At 38.6% G+C, this 13,322-nt stretch overlaps 2 protein-coding genes across 2 annotated transcripts; one reads left to right on the top strand and one right to left on the bottom strand.

The window, feature by feature from the left end:
• Window positions 1–328: 328 nt before the first annotated feature.
• On the top strand, window positions 329–2,655 carry crygmx (crystallin, gamma MX). The gene is made up of 3 exons (XM_024285210.2): window positions 329–375; window positions 1,872–2,114; window positions 2,190–2,655. Exons 1-3 carry the CDS (start codon window positions 367–369, stop codon window positions 2,463–2,465), a joined length of 528 nt encoding a protein of 175 aa, XP_024140978.1. The 5' UTR covers window positions 329–366; the 3' UTR covers window positions 2,466–2,655.
• A 1,867-nt stretch (window positions 2,656–4,522) lies between these two features.
• aldh18a1 (aldehyde dehydrogenase 18 family, member A1) lies at window positions 4,523–12,987 on the bottom strand. The gene is made up of 18 exons (XM_024284352.2): window positions 12,642–12,987; window positions 12,335–12,415; window positions 10,867–11,018; window positions 10,630–10,779; window positions 10,384–10,488; window positions 10,154–10,306; window positions 9,781–9,871; window positions 9,398–9,522; window positions 8,788–8,932; window positions 8,625–8,698; window positions 8,376–8,475; window positions 7,879–8,099; window positions 7,505–7,642; window positions 7,200–7,395; window positions 7,007–7,128; window positions 6,717–6,903; window positions 5,632–5,727; window positions 4,523–5,544 (listed from the first exon to the last, which is right to left on the bottom strand). Exons 2-18 carry the CDS (start codon window positions 12,405–12,407, stop codon window positions 5,348–5,350), a joined length of 2,325 nt encoding a protein of 774 aa, XP_024140120.1. The 5' UTR covers window positions 12,408–12,415; window positions 12,642–12,987; the 3' UTR covers window positions 4,523–5,347.
• Between the last annotated feature and the right edge of the window lie 335 nt (window positions 12,988–13,322).

Genomic DNA, 13,322 nt, shown 5'->3' with positions numbered 1-13,322 from the left:
GATGTCCCACTGCTACCTAATGACCTGTCACCATTAAATCCACACTGAAAAAGTCTCTTTCTTCACTGTTTTTCTTGTGTGTGTTGCTGGCATTCGGACCAATAAAGGCAGATGTTGCAACTCTAGTTGGAGGCCTCAGAAAAAAATGCTGTTGTACAGTATTTTCTACAGATAGACAGAGCTTTGACAAAGACAAAGCGACTGCTGGAGATCACCAGTCCAGCAGCGTTCTGCAGTTTATAAAGTACACTGTGCTGACATGACAAAGCTTTGTTCCTGCCTCACAAAAGCCTGATCCTAGCGAGGTCTATAAAGAGGTCCGGCACGGCCCAGCATCTGGTCCGGTCTGAACTTAACACAATTACAATGGGCAAGGTAAGAACTGGATTTCTAAAACTTTACCGATTTTTAATGTGTGTAAAATCAAAGTGGTATAAATAAACAAATTCTTACTCAATGTGGCGTACAAAAAGATTAAATGGAAGTTAAAAGGCATAACTGCCCATTTTACTCTGAAAATACACGTCAATTAAATATATTGAATGAATCAAGTTTCTTTTAATGTATTTTCTTATTTTTTTAGGTAAAATAATCTTTTTTTTTTGTTTTAATGTAAGAATTTACAACATAACACCTTTTTCTGGTTAATTAAAACTTAGAAATAAAATGACATATTATTTAATAATGTCTAAGTGTAAATAAATGAAATCAAATCACAAACTTTATGAATAAAAACTGAATTAATTCTGATGAGGGTGTAACAGTTAATCAATTTTTATTCCAAAAATCCGATATGTCTGAGGCAAGTTTGTTAATCGAATCTGCATACACTATTATAAAGTAGTTTCAAAATCAGATAAACAAATAATCAGTGTTGGAAAATACTATTTAGATTGAGACATGGTAGGTTTTATTTTACTATAATGTAAAAAAGTGCCATCATCAAGTCATCATTACAGTCTAATGCATCGGTGGGCAAACTTTTTGACTTGTGGGCCGAAAAGGGCTCCAAAATTTGACAGACAGGCTGGACCAGGACCAGATACTTGGAGTTTTTTGGTTATCCACCACATAAGATAAAGAAATACCATTAAATCTGGATGAAAACATATTTTATTTGAATTAAAACTAATATAAAAAATTGAGTTTTATTTAAAAATGGATTTTAGTTCTTGTTTTAGTGCCAGTTGCACAAAGGATTTCATGTTTTTCAGGGAAAACTTCGAGAAATGATGCGTTCATGTGATGTTGGAATGATCGGAAAAACGACTGTCCGACAAAAAAAAGCCACAGAAATGCAGAAAAACTCTCTGCACCTAGACAAAGGTCAATGTACTTATAGTGCAGTAAAAACTGCATTTATATGAAAAATTAAGCAAATACGGATTATCATTATATTTTATTCTCATTTGGTGGGCCAGATTAAATAGTTTAACGGGCCGTATCTGGCCCCCGGGCTGGAGTTTAATGGTTTGATGTGTGAAAACACCTTGAATTTTGCAAAGACGTGTCACCATACACTGTAGTATCATGTTCTAATAATAAGTTTAGTTTTATGTGGAAAAACAAACTTTATCAAACTAAAATGTGAATGGATTTGCCATAATTCTTGTTTGTGTACACATTTATACTTGCATCTCTTTTATTTTTGTTTTTCTGAGTCACCTGGTAGAATTTTTGTCTATATTGGATCTATTTGAGATCAGTGAATTGGATTGAATTGTTCCAAATGAACAAATATCAACTATAAATTCGTTACACAGCTAAATTCTGATCTAATACTCCTTTTTTGTATTCAGGTTGATACATTTTTCACAATTTTCTTTGTGTTTTATTGTGATGCTGTAATATTAACCATCTGTCATGCGCAGATTATCTTCTATGAAGACAGGAACTTCCAGGGTCGTCACTATGAGTGCAGTGGTGACTGCCCTGAGATGCAGAACTTCTTCGTCCGCTGTAACTCCATAAAAGTTGACAGTGGTTGCTGGGTGGCCTACGAGAAGCCCAACTATTCTGGGTATCAGTACATGCTGCACAAGGGGGAGTACCCGGACTACCAGCACTGGGCGGGCTTTAACGACTGCATCCGCTCCTGCCGCATGATCCCACCTGTGAGCTGCACGTTCTCCATCATTACATGACTCATTCATGGATACTTTTGATTAATACAAATGTTCCTCTTTCAGTACGCTGGCAACTACAGGATGAAGATTTTTGAGCGGTCCGACTTCGGAGGCCAAAACCTGGAGCTGGTGGAGGACTGCCCGAATCTGCACGAGCGCTTCCACACCCGTGACATCTCCTCCGTCAACGTCATGGAGGGCTACTGGATGCTGCACGAGCACCCCAACTATCGGGGGCGGCAGTACTTCTTGCGTCCAGGAGAGTACAGGAGGCACAACGAGTGGGGGAGCACCAGCCCCACCTTCGGCTCCCTGAGGCGTGTCACCGAGAGCAACTGATCGACAGTGGCCTCCTTTTGTTTAGATCTCCACCCTTCTGTTTCCTTTAGCGTCAGAAGTGTCGTTGGTGTTCTACGTTCTGGGTTTGTTGCTTCGGCAATGCTCCCAATGAAAAGTGATTCTCCCTTTTTTCCCCTCCAACCTTCTGTGCCACTCGAATCCCAATAAAGGAAAAGTGGATAAAAGTCAACGATAGCGGGGCTTTGTTAATTTCCTCCTGACTACTACAGCTGTCACTATCAAAAGATCAGGGCTTGTCATGAAGCTCCTCTCTTTTATATGATTAATGAACTTTAGTTTCATTGTAGAGTTATATTGTAATCACTGAGGTCCTAGGAAGACAAAAAAATAAGCACTTTGCTGTTTTTTTCCCCTCCATATAGTCATTTGGCATACACAAAGAAAATTATCAAGGCTTTTCTTTGAAGCTCGCTATTAAAAGACAGAAAAAAAGAATTTGTGAGGATGGGCATGTTGGAGTCTTTATGAGATCACATGGTGGAGAGTGAGTGCTTTGGGTCCATGAAAGATGCCCATATTAGATCCACATCATAAGGCCAGTGCCAGCTCAAAGAGCTGGAGTCAAAGTGGCCTGGTATTAGCCCCGAGCATCAAGCTCTCTCAGAACAAAAAAACAAAACCCCGTCCACGTCCCTGCTCATGCATTTTTCATCGGCCCAAGATACTCAACTCTTTCAGAAATAAATATCAATTATTGAAATTGTTAATTAGACACGGAGTAATTGGTGAAGATACATATGAATTAATAACACGGACTATAAATTATTGATTTTAAAAAATTTGAAGCCCAGCGGGGATCGTATTTGAGAGTCTTAAGATCAAGCAAAACAAGAAATATGAGTTTTGGCCTTGAGTAATGTCCAATTAGAGGATTGTCAGCTTTGCTGTAAGAGTCCGGTGATTTGCCCTCATCATCTTTTTATTATTTCTGTAGACAACAATGCCCAGTGGACAGCACAACATGAACAGTGTGCATCATGGGACTGGAGGAGACGGAGGAAAGATGAAAGGGTGGTCGGAGAAATAACCGAAAGTTACTTTAAGGTTAAGGCAGAACTCCTGATACGAACATAACAAAAAGCTTGTTTAAAGTCATAGTTTCACAAGCTACATGTAAGTAGCTGCTAATGTCTAAAATATTGCTAAAATCCTCCCATAGAGGGGCTATCAAGCTAAGATGATGCAATATTTAGAAATGTTGTATATACTGCAACATTTGCCTCAACCCAACACTTTTAGTAATCAATTTGAATGCAAAATGTGCATTTATAAGGATCGATTTCCTTCAGTAGATGTTTCCCTTCACAACAAAAGCCCCATTCAGGCGCCTGTGAAGTTAAAAACTTCAATCTATCAGTGTACACACACACACATCAAAAGCAGCTGTAATCACAGTGATGCTCGAGATTAGTTGAAAATAAATTTCTATAAAAGCGCCAGAGGAAGCACTCAGTGTCCCCGGATTTGTGTTTCTCTACCTCGAGTCATTCAGATTCTATTTTCAATCATTTCGTACATTCAAAGCACAAAAGAGTGGGATCCCGGCTTTTTTCTCTCCCTCCTTCATCTCTGAACCCTTTGGACTTATGATGGGAGGCTGATTGAAGGGTAAGTAGTGCATTTTGGAGAATGAATTCTTCAGATGATAGAAAAAGAAAGAAAAAGGGGGCGAAAAAAAAAGAAACAGAAACGCAGAACAGAAGTCTGTGATTTCATTACCAGTCTCAGACTTTCCCTTCGCTCTTTTTATTTCTGATGGCTGGATAATTAAACCTCTATAGTATTGTCTTCCATCTTCCTCGCCCCACTTCCAGCAATGCAAATGTCCCTGTGGGCAAATTTTAAGAAGCCCGCTTTTAGACATCTGTTTTTCAAATCAGTACGGCTCCTTTGCTCCCCTCCCTCACTTTAATTTGTGTTCTTTGTGAAAGTAGAAAGACTGGTGCGAGGACAAGAGTGGAGAAAAAAAGAAACCCTCAATATTTCAGCAGCAGGAAATAAAAGAAATCAAAGACTTAAAGGAAGATATCCAAATATTCTTTTTAAACTCGGTTTAATTTCAAACCATTACACCTTTTAATAAACCTAAACCAGTGCCGAGGTGCACACTGGAAGACTTCATAAAGCAGCTCAGAGGCTGGGATGTTGCAGAGCTTCATTTAAAAGAAGTCTCATTCCCCCTCAAGCTTAAAGGAGGAAGCTTGTCAATTACGATTCCTGCTCTGACAGAGGCTTTGAGCGCCACGAGGAACAAGCAGAAAAGTAACAAAGCACTGTAAAATGAGCACAACGTGCAACAATAATCAACCCAAGAACGATTCAAGTACAAATGTGTGCGAGTTTAATGTGTAACTCACAGTTCTTTTATCTTAATTCTGAGCTCTTTAAGTTGGAAAGTAAAAAATCTGAACTAAATTTAAATAATAAGTTTAAAACATTTTGCTTTTGTGCTTTTTTCTGCACCATAAAGAAATATATTTAGCAACAGTCAAGTAATAATAAATTAACAACCCAATCTACTACATTAATAAAACAAATTATGTGGCACATTTCTTTACTTCATAATAGCTTTTTCAGCAATATTTGGTAAAATATTTGTATTCACTTATGAACAACTTTAAGTGCTGCATCTTTTTATTTTAAGTCCTCCTTCAGGAGATAAATAATACTCATTTACAAGACTAATCTATTAATCTGTAAACTTGTGCTAAAACTCTGGAGATCCAGAGAACATGGAGATTTACTATCATTTTTTTCACCATCAGTAACGGAAAGTACGTCGCTAACGTACTATTTAATCCAGGACTGCTGCAGAAAATAGCATCACCTTGAAAATAAAAAAATAATCTTTTTTTTATATTCTAGTTGCTGTCGCTCTGTGTGACTACTTCCTGTCCCAAAGGCAGGCTTTCATGGAGGTACGTTTGGGTTCCATGTTCGGAGAAGTCAGCGACCGTGTGGCCATCCCCTCTAAGTACCCACTTCGTAGTGAGGAGCCCCTCAATGCCCACGGGACCCCTGGCGTGGATGCGAGTTGTGCTGATACCCACCTCTGCACCTGAAGTGACACAGATGAACGGTAGGTGAATACCACATAATGCGATGGGATAGAGTGTTCAATTATATTAAAATGGAGAATACCAACCAAGACCAAACCGATAACCATCGGCAAAACGAGAACTGGCATTCCAGAAAACGCAGGCGCTGTCCAGCTGCTGCAAGAACTGCTCAGCCGTTTTCTCTGCAAGACCAGAACCAACAACAATTAATAAACGAGAATTCACATCGGCTGTGACACAAAAACACTTCTGCTCTTCCAATTATCGCATATATTTTAAACTCTTGAATTTTTGAAAAATTATACAAAATAAAAGTTATCAAAAGAACATTTTTAATTATGTATCAGTTTTATTTGATTTGTACATTTTGATTTAAAAGCAATAAAAATAAATATCCCTTTAGTATAACCCTGCAGGACATCAGTCAGTATGACAGCCCATATTCTAGCCTTACAGCACATTTTTACCGATTTTTGTCATCAAATCACAAACATTTTGCATATTTAATCTGTGCATCCTTGTGCTTTAATATACTGCAGGGTGCTTTCTTCCCACTAGATGGCAGTAACACAACCATCACTGATGGAAAAGGATTTCTAGATGCAACTTTGACTTGCAGTGTTAAAAAATGATTTGTTAAATATGCATTACAAAAATCAAAATATCCAAATCTTAAAATATTTAGTACTTTGTCTCCTCATTTTGTGTTTTTGCATAATTTTTCTAAAACAAAAAAATCATAACAACTGACAACTAATTCTTAAATATTGGATCAATTTTATGTCAAAACTGACTGATTAGGTTTTTTAATTGATATTTCTCACATGCCCAGGTACACTTTAGGGATGCATAGATCGTTTTTAACTCCAAATGAGTTACCAAGATGCAGAGTGATGGATCACTTTAAACCTGTTTGAGCAGGAGTCAAAGTTTTGACAGGCTCACGTCTCTTGAACTGATAATCATCTGCTTTGCATTTTAAATGGCCTTTTTCCACCACAGTGGACTCACAAAGGGAGAGCGTGCACGACTCCTGACAAAAAAGTGTCACAGCTTGTTACTCGCTGCTGCAGAAGGTGAGGCGGGGTGTTTTTTTAGAGTTTGACAGGCAACCTAAACGATGAAGAGCGAGGAACTGCAGCTTTACTGGTTGGAGGTGTAAGCCACCTACCATTTTCTGTGATGATGACGTCTGTGTGGGAGCTGCCATATTTGTGAATATGCTCTACGGCCTCCTGCATGCTGTCAACCACCTCCACGCAGCACTCCAGGTCGTTGTATTCGGTCCGCAGAGACTTGGCCTCTGATGGACTGAACGTCAGGTATGAAGCGAACCGTGGGCCTGCATGAATCCTCACCTGGGAGCACCACCGAAAAAGATAACCTATTTACTTCCCAAGAAAAAACAGAAACTTCATCTGCAGCTTCTGAGAAGCCATTTTGAAATGTTTTAACCTCTACCCGTTCAGTTCGAAGCATGTCGACGATCTGGTCAAACAGTGGCGTCCTGAGGATGTCTCTATGGATCAGCAGAGTTTCCATTGCGTTGCATGCAGCAGGATATTCGCACTTTGAGTCTCTCACTGAAGAAGGAAACCATCGGTCAAATGCAGGTAGTTTCATCAACTGACGAGCGCGGCTATCAGCTACTGACCGATTCCGATAACTTTATCGGCACGCGCATCAGCATCGACGTAGACGTGGCAGACGCCCTCGCTGTGACCGAGCACCGGGATGCCCTTGGCCGCCCGCTTGATGTCCTGCACCAGCTGGGACGACCCTCTGGGGATAATCAGGTCAATCATTTTGTCCAGCCGGCACAGGCCCTCCACCTCCTCACGAGTGCTCACCTTGAAGGGAAAACATCAAAGTGATAGTTCAGTGTTTTATATTAAAAAAAAAAAAAAAACGATCAAATGAAAGGGGCCGTTTTTATCCTGTGAGACCTCCTGCTTTTACCATCTGCACAGCCTCTCTTACTCCATGCATAGAGAGGGCTTCTTGGGTGAGCTGGAGTAACACACGGTTGGTGTTAGCTGCTTCTTTGCCACCTTTCAGAAGAAGAGCGTTGCCACTGGCTATAGCCAGGGCTGATACCTAGATATAACAAGGAGGTTTAGTGAGTAAAGAGCTGGCAGGCTGTGCAGAGATACAACACAAGCTGCTTTTTCTCAGTTTTCCAAGCCTAATATACTGAATGTGATTTCTGCAGTCCAACTGCATATGATTTTTGCATTTATTTTTCTTCTACTAAAAATTATAATAAAATATTCTAGTTATTTTACACTTAATTACATTTTATTCTTTTTTTTAAGTTATTGAAAACTCCATACTTGTGGTAAGCAGTCAGGCCGGGCTTCAAAGATAACCAGAACAACTCCGATGGGTACTGTGATCTGCTCCAGCTCCAGGTTGGGAGCCACCCTTGTCCGCCGCAGCACACGACCCGTACTGTTCTGGGCGGATGTGGCTATTTGCTGAATGCCTATAGACAAACTGTTGATTTTGGCTGCTGACAGGCTCAGGCGCTTCAACATGGCAGGAGGTAAACGACCTAAGGAAACAATAAGTCATGTAAAAACTCAACTTTCATGAAAGCATTCATTTTTTGAAGAAAGTGACAGTCGCCATCTGGTGGTGGGATTTAGATTACACTCAAAAGGTGATGTTTTATGAGCTAGGAATGACAAAAATATTTTTAATAAATAAAAACATAAATGAATGTGTTGACTTTAAACTTTATAGACAAACTTACATAAAATGTGATGTTTTTGTTATGAGAAGTGCAAAAGAATTGCTTCAGTTTAACAAAAAATGTACATTGTTTTACCCGAACTGCTTGCAACCTCCATGTCCATTTTGTTGGCTGCCACTATTTCCTCTGTCTTTTCAGTCAACAGGTCTGCTAGACGACAGATGATCTCACTTCTCTGGGAAAACAGCCAAATCCAGACAAGCTTAGCGCATTTTTGTCAACAGGAGATCAGTGTTTCTGCAAATCCATCAAAGAAAACTTCGCAGATTATATCATAAACCCTATATTTTTACAAATTATTAGAGAAAATACTTCAAATCTAACCTTCTCCGCCTGCAGAGATGCAAGAATTCTCCCAGAGTTGCGCGCCATTTCTGTCTGCTCCTCTACTGAAGGCCCTGCAATTAAAAAAAGACTTAATATCTCAAAAAAAGCTTCAACATATTTTCGGTTCAATTTGTAAAGGAGAGATGAAGTAAAAACTTGCCAGCAGGTTTAGTTTCAGAAAAGAAAGTTCCCAGCTTTTTACCCTCCACAATGTCAGTGATGACGTGACCCGTTACTTTTGGGTTAGTACCGTTAGCTATGACCACTGAGGTGCCACCTTGTAATGCCCAAAGAGCAGCCTTGACCTGCAAATAAGAAGGTTTGAAACTTTCATCAATCAGATTTTAAGACTTAACGTTATCTTTGTAATCTAAAGACTTGAATCCAAAAGCAAAATTAATGCCGAACACATTTTCAACTAAATATCATTGCTCTTGTCATCTTCAATAACATGCAGGTAATTTCTATAAATGAGTTCAATGTGAATGTAAAATATTGAGTTCTTTAATTTTAATCCACAAACTCCCACATCAGAACTTTGGGATTTAGAAACTACAGTAATCAGTCCCACCCAAAACTCTGAAGTGAATTTCTAATGAAATTTTGCTGCTCTACAGAAACTATGTCCTCATTTTGCTGATTAATGGCATAGTCATAATTTTAAAAAAAACTGGGAATGCTTTAATAAAAGATTTTTAGAGTGGGACTTAGACCATTGCAACCAAACTATTTTTATAATTTTGATTTATGGATGGCAGCTTAAAGCAAACCTTGGCCTCCATGCCTCCAAGCCCAACTCTGGACTTTGTGCCAAAGGTGACGGAGTGCTGGTCTCCAGGGTAGAAGACGTCTATGAGTTTGGCATCATCAGTTCCAGGTGGGCTGTTGTACAACCCTAGAGACGAAATAAAAAAACAATAAAATGTGCATTCAAAAGTAATATTTCTGGTCCATGAAAAAACAGAAATATATCTTAATTATTTCATATTTAAAAAAACTTCCATCCGCATTCGTTAAAAAGAAGAAAAAGGCTTCGTGTTTATCTTTGCTGCACAAATCTCAGATGAACTGATGATTTTGCCCAGAGAGAGACAGACAGATGGTGTTGTTAGCTAATGGCTAACCCAGCCTGTCACTGTGTTAACACTTTTACCTTCCACATCAGAGAGCGCGATGAGCAGGTCAGCCTTCATCTCCACAGCCAGACGTGCCGCCAGGCTATCGTTGTCCTTAATGCTTATCACCTGCAGGAAAGTGTTCGTGTAATGAAATACAAGAAATCTATTTCTTTAATCTTCTGGAATCAAGGTCAGGAAAATAAAGAGATTTTTGAATTGTAGCCGCTACTTAACTGCAAGAAATGTTAAAAATCAGTCGTGTATCCATATTTTTATGCACACACTACTGATGGGAGAGCTTAACAGGATCAGAGTATATTTAATCATATTAAATTTACTAAATAGTTGATGTTTTGCAGAAAATGTCTAACGATGTGTGGCCCCCTTGGCGTCTGTTCCCGCATTTACCCCATGCAGGTCACTGTTGGGTTCTGGCGGGGGCACCACAGCGTCGTTGGTGTTGATGATGGGCACGATGTTCATGCGCACCAGCTCCTGCAGCGTGCTGTGGAGGTTCTGCCGCTTTTCGTCGTCATGGAAATCCAGGTTTGTCACCAGAACCTGGCAGCAAAGAGCGGAGAACGTCATAAGAGCTCCGAGAGAAAAAGCAGAGAGGTACGTGACCGTGGGAAGCATACCTGCGCTGTGCACGTGCTGTACTGAGAGAACATGGCCTCGTATAGCGCCATTAGACCGCTCTGTCCGGCTGCGGCACAGGCTCGGGCCTCCAGAACCGGCACGGACTGCAACATTCAGACTGATTAGAGTCAGCAACACAATTGATTTGAACAATTGGAGTTTAAGGGATTAAGTACTTTTTGCTTTGAATACTATTGAGTATATGTACAGTTTTTAATTAAAAACAGTCCCTTTCTTTCTCTGACCATGTCTTTGGGCTGATTGTGTCCAGACTGCAGCGCCTGCCGAACACTTTGGGACAGCAGGATCTCATGTCTCAGTCTTTGCTTCCCAAAGGCCACGGCTCCACTGGTGACCATCACCATCTCCCTGCCCTGATTCTGCAGCATGGCCACCTGGACGAGAACACGTAAACATTCAACTGAAGCAAATGTGGAGTTTATGTGTCCATAAAGATTTCATATTAGGGACTAAAATCTCACCTGCTCCACGATAGAAGCCAGCCTTCCCAGAGCCAAACCACACTCATCGCCGCGGGTCACCACCGCACTGCCGAGCTTAACTACGATTCGTTTGGCTTGGCGAAGTGCACAGCGATGTGCGAAGGAGCTGGCATGAGTCCTGCTCTGAGGAGCTGTATGGAGGAGAGGAAATGTACATTTACTATTTAAAGAAAGTGAGAAAGATTGATATTAATACTAAAAACATTTGTATTTTTCAGCATTTAACCCAGAAAACTAACCTCTGCTTATTAAAACTGAAAAGGTTAGTTTTGGGAGAAAATTATTAAACATCGGCTCATGATGGTTTGTTTTTTAGTCCAAAAAAAAAAAAAAAATAGGCTTTTTTAAACTACATCTTCAAAGTTGTTTAAAAAAATAATCTAAAGCAGTTTTAAATCAAATATTTTGTCAATATCTTCTATTGAATTTGATAAGTTTTAGATACATTTCTTTAATCTTTTTGTGAATATGGCTTTAGACCCAAGATAAAAAGAAATTAATTTAATCTGACAATGATTAGGGTCAAAGATGGTTTTTATTTGTCCAAAAAACCCAACAAATTGATGATTTAATACAATATTTATTTAATGAAAGATTTTAGAGATTTGCAGCCTGTAGAAATATTTAAGTCCTGACTTAAAAAACTAAACAAAACAAAAAAATAGAATTTTAGCTGCACACAATTAATAAATAACAAACCATTGCTATGTTTTATATTAGAACGTATATGCAATGTTACTAAACCGGTAAACTGCCCAGCGTGAATGATGCAAAGAAAGTAAAGGCCTTATCCATCGGTGAACGGGGAAACAGATGATGACGGACTTCAGACCGCCACATCAGCAAACAAGCTGAAAAGCCTTTGCTGACACGACACATCTCTTTGAGGCAATGAGGCACAAGAGGGACAAGCACAGACGAAAAGGATATTTGAACAAACCGGATTTTGTCATTATGCTCAGTTCAATTCGGGATTTTACGGAGAAACTAATCTGGGATCTTTTTTTACTTTCACACAAAAAAAAATCCAGTTCTTCCTCACTTGCACTCGGCACGTGTAACTAAATGATTTTGAAGATATTTATATTTTATTTGAAAAAATTAAAGCAACACAAGTGTCTAAGGCTGAAACTTAAATAAAAAATGTGATTATAACTTTTAAAATTCACTTTTTCTAACAAGTAGACAAACTTAATGTCCTAAACTTTCAGAAAGCTCCAATGAAGTTTCTTTTATCAATAGAGATTATTCTCGGTAGCTCAAAAAAAAAAGTTTTGTGAAACTTGAATGATCTAAACATTAATGGAAACTTTAGTTACAATCACCACCTTTAAATGTGGAAAATTTGGTTACTAAAGACTTGCTGATACTTTTCTGCAATTCAGGCTGCACTGTGGCAGTTATTAGTCTGTTTAATGAACACATAATAAAGGACAACGTTTCTTGCCTTCTGCCAGGAGTCTGTTGAGGAACCGGAACAGGCATCTCTGTGAAACCAGGGGGAATTTTGAACTCACCATGATTACTTCTGAGGGGAAATAAACACATTTTTCATGAAAAACTAATAGTGTGAAAACAACCCTATAAAATAAAAAAACAGCTACTACAAAAATATAAAATAGTAGTACATTTTATTTAAACCAAAAATTATTTGAAATGCAATTATTTTAAAGGAATCCACATGAAAAATTTAATTTATCCATAGCTCCAATAAACAAGTTTGAACAATGAAAAACAATGAAGCACATTCTTACTGTATTTGTCGGGGTTCTACTATGAAAACCAGTTCTGTTAAATATCTTCTTTTCCATGTTTGAGCATTTACTCCACTTTTTATCACTCAAGGACTGTGAAAAGGGGCGGGCTCAGCACGAGGGCGACTCCTCCCACAACCGCGTGAAAGCTTCTTATCAAACATTCTTTTCTTAAAACTATCAAAGTAGTAAACCACACTAAAGGAGCCTTTAAGTCCGTTTGCCGAAGCTGAAAACATCTAAACGTCAATTAGGAGAAAAAATCCCACAAATAAAAATATTTGAGGGGATAAAAATGTAAATAAATGAAGTTGAAGGACGTGACGTCACGCCAACCGGAAAAATTTAGAGAAAGTTTGGAGGCGAGGATTTTATTTCAAAATAAAAGCACATTCAAAAATGGCAAACAAAAAGTAAAGCCTTGTCAAGTTTTTTCTTTAGTATTTTGATTTGTTATTAGTCGGAGCAGAGCTACTGATATTGATAATGTTACGATGTCAATTAAATTATATGTATTGTTATTTTTGTTGATGGTAGGTAAACTTATTATTGATCATCTTTTAGCAAAAAATAATCTTTTGTACTAAAAGAATACTTAGTCTATGCTAAAAGTGAGATAGTAAGTTGAAGTTTACTTTTCATTTACTATCTACATATTGTCTAGTTAAATTGTTTCAATTT

Source organism: Oryzias melastigma, linkage group LG19, assembly GCF_002922805.2.
Source record: "Oryzias melastigma strain HK-1 linkage group LG19, ASM292280v2, whole genome shotgun sequence".
Taxonomy (NCBI): domain Eukaryota; kingdom Metazoa; phylum Chordata; class Actinopteri; order Beloniformes; family Adrianichthyidae; genus Oryzias; species Oryzias melastigma.
The sequence above is the reverse complement of the archived record's forward strand: the minus strand, read 5'-3'. Positions and strand labels throughout refer to the sequence as shown.